We start from the raw sequence: 8,568 nt of genomic DNA, 5'->3' as shown, positions 1-8,568 counted from the left end.
GTAGGAACAGTGGAATTTACCAACATGAGCTGGATCAAATCCAAAGAGAACAACTTTGTGAGCAAAACTTCAGTAAGACTAGAAAAAGTTACTTTGACATCATAGCTGTCATCATCTAGTTGCTCTCCTTTACAAATAAAATTTTTGTTGAATTCTCTGTGATATCAGGACTTTCTGTGGCAGGTAAATGTTTGCCTTTTTATCACTTTTCCTTGGTAATGCAACATTTTAGGTTGTGCTCTCTGTGAAAAAAAAAAAAAAAGTACAATGTCACAAATAAAAATTTCAACATTTATTAACTCATAAAATATTACATTTTCCCATCTACTGAAAACAGGAAATTACTGTTAAGAGAGGAGTTCGCTGTCGTTACACAGTTATAACCTAAATACAAATGAAAGCTCCTGCATTTACTGTGCAATCTTGCATGCGCCAGTGTGATACTTCTTAGACTAACACTAATATTCTAACTTTGGACATTTAGGCCAGTGGTAGCATTGATTCCATTCCTAGTTCATGTTCCAGTCATTCAGTTGAGATCTTATAGCCAGATACTTGCCCCTACCTAGAACTCAGGTTGCTTCTGTATGTCTTTGACCCAACATAAAAGATGTCTGCGGTAAGCAAGAGCTTGGGCATTTGGAGGGTGAGAACTTGTTATAAGAGGCAGTGTACTGTTAGCTTTCCTACACATAAGCAGTATCATCTTTATGAACTGTCAATAGATGCAGTAGTGAGCTCTAGAACAAAGCAGCAGAAAGTTAGACAAATATAGGTCACATGTGGCTCATATAAACTGGGAAAGAAGAGAAACAGGGTTTTCACAGTTGACAGCATGTTCAGTGAGAATGTAACACCAGAGAGTTCAGCCTCCTGGGAGCGGCTGCACCCTGTCTATGTGTATATTTGTTCTTCACTGTGCTTTACCAGGGGTAGAGGTTTACTTATGACAAGAGAAGCCAAACAGAAAAGGGGCCTGCAGATGCAGATGCACATCCCAGCAGAGGGAGAGTTCTTTGTCCTTTATTCTGATGTACGCCGAGCAGATGGCTCAAACTGACCTCTTTGACTTTGAAATGGAAGGAAACACAAGAACTTCATGCTTGTGTAGTTTGCATCAGTTTCACTCAGGAGGCTTTATTTATCTAAGAAGAGACAGGGCCATCTCCTAGCTGTAAACTGTGCCTCCTGTGAAAAAAAAGGTCGTAGGTAGGCGCTGGGTAGAGACTCGAACTCTTGTGGGTTACTCTGAGCAGTATTTATTGTAGAAGATTCACAGGAACAGCAGCGTTGGGTCACCTCCTCAGAGAGTGACAATCATACAGCAGTATAACTAGTCATTATATAGGGTTCTAACAGGTATTATGCAACTAAACGAAATCTATCACTGTCTATCACTGTCGATATCTATCACTGTCGATATCCTCAGGTTCCTTCCGTTCCAGTGGTCTGCAGGTTCCACTTCTTCTTTCTTGGCAAGTACAGAACGACAGGTCATCAGTCGCAGGGCTAGCTTCTTTTGAAGTTCCACCTGTCTCATTTGTTATCCATAGTTCACCAGTCTAGCATAGAAATCAGCAACCCTAAGAATAGTATTTATCAATGTCTTAACTAAAGGTACAAAGCAAGCATAAGGTAACCACGCTCGTGGTTCTGGGTAAGGACTGTACAGGGGACAAGCTGAGACTTTCAGCCTTAGCAGCACAGCTTATAACACTGATATAGGCCTAAAATCCTAATTTCCTATTTTCCTACAACAGTCCCCCATTTTCTCTTTAAAATTTCCCAATTTACTGATAACGATAATAAAGCTTCTGTTGATTCAAGAGATTACAGCAACAATTACAAAACATTGACATACAATGAATCAAAACAAAAATGATCACAAAGACAATTACAATGACAATGACAATCATCAAAATCTTCTTCACTAACGTTCCGAGATCAGGAAACCAGGAAGTCATCCATTGCCACAGGTCTGCGACACCCCAGTTAGCGTCATCTCGTTGAATTTGCTGCATAACATGACTAACTTTCCAGATTTTATCCACTTCACTTATCAATTGCTTACTCTGATCGATATACATACAGCAACTGGAGTTTAGCATGGTACAGACGCCTCCTTGCAAAGCTAACAGGATGTCTAAAGCCATTCGATTCTGTAAAACAATCTGAGATAGGTTACGCAATTCTTGAATTTCTGGTGTCACTCCTTGATACCAATGCATATAATTTCTGATCTGAGTAAAACTGTTTTGCAGATAGAGCAAGTACTGCGTTACTGCCTCGTCCCCTTCCAGGAGGGCAGTTTTGGCAGACATAAAGGTAAACGGAACTGCCAAAACTCGCCCGAACAAAACTTCAGCAGGGCTGAGTTTAGTAGTAGCATGAGGAGTTGTACGAAGATCCCATAAAACAAGCGGTAATGCTTTAGGCCATTTGAGACCTGTGTCTGCAGTGACTTTTGCCAAACGATCTTTAATAGTGCGATTCATCCGCTCTACCTGACCAGAAGATTGTGGATGGTAGGGCGTGTGAAAGGCAGCCTGTATATCAAGAGCAACATAAACTTGCATTAGAACAGCAGCAGTAAAGTGCGGTCCCCTATCAGAATCAATAATTTCAGGGATACCGTACCTCGGAATGATATCACGAAGCAGGGTCTTAACCACAATTTTCGAATCGTTCTTGCGAGTAGGAAAGGCTTCCACCCAGTGCGAAAGTTGATCAACAATAACAAGAATGTACTTATATCCCATAGAAGGGGGGAGTTCTGCGAAATCAATTTGCAGTTTCTGGAAAGGAAAGTAAGCAGGCGGCTGCTTGCCAGGGACTGTTGTGACCTTTGTGACCCCATATTTCTTGCAAAGAGTACAAGAGTCAGTCAGGCGTTTCGCAGCACTGTAAACTCCAGGCGCTGCCCACAACTGTTGGATTTTAGAAGCTACAGCTTCAGGCCCCCCATGAGTACGATCGTGAATCCAGCGAGTTAGAGGAAGGACATACCTCATAGGCAATAAGGGTTTATCACCTAGTTTCCAGATGCCGTCCTGTTGCGTTGCTTCCCAGCGTTTCCATTTGTTGAGCTCTTCTTCATCCAGTTCATCATAAAGGGCAGGACCAACGGGAAAAGGAAGAAGGGTAGCAACCACAGTTGTAGCAGGAGATGCATCGTGGACTGCTGCCGCTCTCGCCGCGGAGTCGGCCAAGGCGTTGCCATGAGCGAAAGAATCAAGGCATTTAGTATGAGCAGGAATGTAAATAACAGCAATTTCTCGTGGTTCCTGGATAGCGAGCAGCAAATCATGAATTAATTGTCCATGAGCAATAGTACGACCGGCGGAGGTCAAAAAAACGCGTTCTTTCCAAAGTGCGCCAACAGAATGACAAATGCCAAAAGCGTACTTAGAGTCTGTATAGATATTAACTCGGAGACCTTTAGCAAACGTTGCAGCACAAGTCAAGGCAATTAGTTCTGCGGCTTGTGCTCCAAGTGCTGGAGAGAGAGGTTCAGCAAAAAGTACGCGATTTTCAGTGGCAACAGCAAAACCAGTAAAACGCTTACCATGCAGATAGTAACTTGATCCATCTGTGAACAGGTTAAGGTCCGGGTGGGCGAGAGGAACATCTTGCAAATCTTCTCTGGTTTTAGAATAAGTGGTGACAAATTGCACACAGTCGTGTGGGTCATTGGAAAGGTGCACCTCAGGTAGAAGGGTAGATGGGTTTAAGGGTTTTGACCGTTTTAAAGAGATATTATCAGTCAGTAACAGGATGGCTTCGTATCGATGTGTGCGCTGCGGTGAGAGAGACTTGGTAGCATATCGGGTTAGTAAAAGTTCAACTTCATGAGGCACGGCAACAATCAATTTGTGACCCAGAACAAGTGGGCGAACTTTTTCCACTAATTCCGCAGCTGCTGCTACTGATCTAAGGCAATGTGGCGACCCTTTGATAACTGGGTCAAGAGCAACTGAATAATAACCCACAGGTCTTTCATAGGGTCCATGAGGTTGTACTAGGACCCCCTTTGCAATGCCACCCTTCTCGGTAGCATACAAAGTGAAAGGTTTAGTGTAATTTGGCAGGCCTAAAGCTGGGGCTGTGACTAAGGCTTGCTTCAAAGATGCAAAGGCATCGGACAATTCTGGCGTCCAGACAATTGGCTCTGGAGCTTTGTCCTTTGTAGTTTCAATAAGTGGTCTAGCTAGTTCGCTAAACCCTAAAATCCATGGTCGACAGAACCCAGCTTGGCCAAGGAAAGCTCTCATTTGTTTTTTAGTAACAGGTGGTGTAATTTGAAGAATAGCGTTGATTCTGTCGGGATCAATCTTTCGAACCCCTCCTGCTAAAACAAAGCCCAAATATTTTACCTCTGGTTCACAGAATTGTAACTTAGCTAATGAGGCACGATGACCCTTATGATATAGTCGAATGCAAAGGTGCTCTGTATCAATTGCACAGGCCTCCCGAGTTCGGCTAGCAACAAGCAAATCATCAACATATTGAATCAGTGCAGATTTGTTTGGCAATTCAATATCTTGGAGATCATATTTGAGAATTTGCGAAAACAAGGTAGGGGAAGCAGTAAAGCCTTGAGGGAGCCGAGTCCAAGTCAATTGGCGACCTTCCCAAGTGAAGGCAAACAAAGGTTGGCTTTCTTCTGCTACAGGTATGCTAAAGAAAGCTCCTGTCAGATCTAAAACAGTGTACCAGTGCGCCCAAGATGGAATTTCGGTTAAAATTAAACTTGGATCTGGTACAACTGGGTGCGGAGCTTCAACATAATCGTTGATAGCCCGTAAATCTTGTACAAAACGGTACTCAGGATCTCCATCCTCATCTAGTCGATTTTTACTAACTGGAAGAATTGGGGTATTAAATGGACTCATAATAGGTTTTAGAATCCCTTCATCGAGAAAGGTTTGAATTTGTTTTCGCAAACTCGGTAATGCAACAGCTGGTATTGGATATTGCTTAATAGCAGGAGGGGGACCACCTTTAGTTTTAATAACAACCGGCAGCGCAGACTTCAAAAGACCAATATCTTTAGTTGTACGACTCCAAAGTCCAGAAGGGACATTCCGCAATTCCCAGGGAATGGCCACTTCTTTCTTCGGAGTATGATCTAGAGTGAAAACACTTCCAATAAAAATCAATTTAGCTTTACCTTTACCATAGGTCAATTGAGTACCAAACTCTTGTAAGAGATCTCGTCCCAGCAAAGAAGTCGGTGCCCCCGGTGCAACAATAAAGCGAGCCCATGTAACTTTATCGCCTAAAGTAACAGGGAGTGGTTTAGAGAGAGCATGGTTAAGCACAGAGCCTGTAACACCCTTGATAGCAATCATTTCCTGCGATGTTTGTGGCACATCAAAGTTGAGAAGCGAGAGTGTAGCCCCAGTATCTACTAAGAAAGAGACTGATTTTCCATTAACATCAGCTAAGACATGGCCTGTAGAGGAAATTTCTAAGGTCATTATGCAATGCTTACTGAGAGTAGCTACGACGATATGGAGGCGGCGGAGCAGAAGGGGTGTCAGTAATACCACCAAGTTGACTACCAGCAGTGGCAGCAGGTGCAGGTAGAGTAGCTCCTGGTTGATATTGGGGTCGCAACGGGCATTCACGTTGCATGTGTCCTAAATTACCACACCAAAAACAGGTTAATTGCATTGCGTCATTCGTAGGGTTGGTAACAGCAGGGTTTGTAACAGGGAAAGAACCCCCCATGGGTGGAAAGGAACTTCCCATCCCGATTCCTCTGCCGAGGAGTCCCCGGCCCCGAGGGAAGCGAGCTCGGAATACCCCTCGGACTCCTCGGGGATACCCACGTCCCCGAGTTGCAGAAACCCCCTGAGCTATGGCTACAGCTAGTAAGTTCATATCTTCCTGTCTTTCTCTCCGATACCGTCTACATTCGACCTCACGTTCTTTCTCCTGCCGAAGGCGCTCAGCCTCCCTTTCTAATTGTAGCTTACGTTGTTGCTCTTCTGTACGGCCATTATACACAAAATTAGCAACAGAGAGAACTTTTTGTAAATTCTCTGCTTGCCAGCCAGGCATATGTTTTTGAAAATGTTTTCGAATATCAGGGGCTGACTGATTGACAAAAATGCTAATAGCCAATGGTTCCTGAAAATTATCTTCGGTCATTCCTCCATACTGTATTAAAGCTTTTCTCAAGCGGTGCCAAAAGCCTCCCGGGTGTTCATCAGGAGCCTGTTGGCACTCTGTAACTTTTGACCAATTAGTCACTTTTTCATCACACTTTCGAATTGCTTCAATCAGATTATCAATTGCAACTAAATAGGTAGCTTTTTGGTCCTCCTCATGTAAGTTCCAATTTGGATCTTGTTCTGGCCAGGGATTACGTCCCTGTATCTGTTCAGCCAATTCTTTATCTTTGGCCAGGATCTTTTGTTTCTCCTCATGTGTAAATAATTCGGACAAAAGTGTTTGCATATCATTCCAGCTGGGAGAGTAATCTCGGGCAATGGTTCGAATTATTTTAGAACATCGCTCCGCGTCATCACGGAGTCGCGGCATTTTATCATGCCAGAGTAAAAGATCACCTGGTTTCCAGGGGTAATGTGTAGTTACCCCGAGAAGCAGTGGCTGGTTGCCAGCGTTACTACGACCAGCTCTAGGATTAGCCACATAGGATAAAGTCATAGGGAAAATACCTGCAGGTGAATCAGTTTTGGGCTTAGAATTGTCACTTATTTCATCATCCAGATAAGCAAGTAATTGGTGTTTATTCATGCTCTTCTGGAGTTGTTTTCGTTTTCGTATATCAGCATAGTCAAACCACAAATACAAATAGTCCATTTGTTGGGGCTGGCGGTCCTCCAGGATTTTACGGAGAGACTGCAATTTAGTTTCTTCAAATGAGCCATAAATCGGCCACCGATCATCAAGGGAAGCCCCAGCCACTCTGCTTATAAAAGGCCAATCATCTTGGCAGAGGGCAATTAATCTTTTTATGTGCAACCCTGCGGTTCCTGACAATCTTCCCCAATTTGAAATCATTTCAGCCAAAGGAGTATTTTTAGGAACTGAGGGTCCAGCCCCCATCCTTGTAAATATATTTAGAGACTTGAACTCTAATAAAAATATAAAGAAAAGAAACAAATCGGGAGAACAGGAGAGACTCGAACTCACCTGTCCCTGGCCAGGTCCCGTTGTTTCAGTTTATGCTGCAGAGTCCCATCTGTGGGGTGCCAACTGAAAAAAAAGGTCGTAGGTAGGCGCTGGGTAGAGACTCGAACTCTTGTGGGTTACTCTGAGCAGTATTTATTGTAGAAGATTCACAGGAACAGCAGCGTTGGGTCACCTCCTCAGAGAGTGACAATCATACAGCAGTATAACTAGTCATTATATAGGGTTCTAACAGGTATTATGCAGCTAAACGAAATCTATCACTGTCTATCACTGTCGATATCTATCACTGTCGATATCCTCAGGTTCCTTCTGTTCCAGTGGTCTGCAGGTTCCACTTCTTCTTTCTTGGCAAGTACAGAACGACAGGTCATCGGGTCGCAGGGCTAGCTTCTTTTGAAGTTCCACCTGTCTCATTTGTTATCCATAGTTCACCAGTCTAGCATAGAAATCAGCAACCCTAAGAATAGTATTTATCAATGTCTTAACTAAAGGTACAAAGCAAGCATAAGGTAACCACGCTCGTGGTTCTGGGTAAGGACTGTACAGGGGACAAGCTGAGACTTTCAGCCTTAGCAGCACAGCTTATAACACTGATATAGGCCTAAAATCCTAATTTCCTATTTTCCTACAACATCCTGTGCCCTGACATGAACTTTTCCAGGCCAGATTCTGAAAGAAAGACCCAAATAATGTACTGCAGTGTCCCACTCGCTGGTGCGACAGTGAGAGAAACAGAGAAGATCTTGATGCTCCACAAGCATTGCTCAGCAATAGCTAAAACATCTCTGTGTTAGCAACACTGTTGTGGTCACAAACCAGACACACAGTTCCATAGGATGAAGAAAATTAACCCTATCTCAGCCAAAACAAGTACAGTGGTACAGATATCAATATAATTTTAGCTCCGTCATAAATGGAACTAATAAAATTACAATAAACTATAGATAAGTTAATAAAAAGTGTCTATGTTACAAGGTATTAGTTTGCTGATTCTCATGTTGAATTTATTCTGGGAAATCAGCTACACTCAAGTTGTCTTTTTGAGTTTTTAACAGAGAAACAACATAAAATCTACTTTGAATAAAAGAAAACTAAACAAAACAAAACCACACCACAAAACAGCTGTATTGAATAAAGTTCTAATGCCTAAATGTCAACTGTGCCCTTGTGGCCAGGAAGGCCAATGGCATCCTGGGGTGTATTAGAAGGGGGGTGGTTAGTAGATCGAGAGAGGTCCTCCTTCCCCTCTACTCCACCCTGGTGAGACCCCATCTAGAATATTGTGTCCAGTTCTGGGCCCCTCAGTTCAAGAAGGACAGGGAACTGCTGGAGAGGGTCCAGTGTAGGGCAACGAAGATGATTAAGGGAGTGGAGCACCTCCCTTATGAGGAAAGGCTGAGGGAG

At 43.3% G+C, this 8,568-nt stretch overlaps 1 protein-coding gene across 1 annotated transcript; it reads right to left on the bottom strand.

The window, feature by feature from the left end:
* Positions 1–1,243: 1,243 nt before the first annotated feature.
* Positions 1,244–7,332, bottom strand: NYNRIN (NYN domain and retroviral integrase containing). The gene is made up of 2 exons (XM_065064174.1): positions 7,165–7,332; positions 1,244–5,642 (listed from the first exon to the last, which is right to left on the bottom strand). Exon 2 carries the CDS (start codon positions 5,478–5,480, stop codon positions 1,791–1,793), a length of 3,690 nt encoding a protein of 1,229 aa, XP_064920246.1. The 5' UTR covers positions 5,481–5,642; positions 7,165–7,332; the 3' UTR covers positions 1,244–1,790.
* Positions 7,333–8,568: the final 1,236 nt, after the last annotated feature.

This window comes from Columba livia, chromosome 5 (genome assembly GCF_036013475.1).
Source record: "Columba livia isolate bColLiv1 breed racing homer chromosome 5, bColLiv1.pat.W.v2, whole genome shotgun sequence".
Lineage (NCBI taxonomy): Eukaryota > Metazoa > Chordata > Aves > Columbiformes > Columbidae > Columba > Columba livia.
The sequence above is the reverse complement of the archived record's forward strand: the minus strand, read 5'-3'. Positions and strand labels throughout refer to the sequence as shown.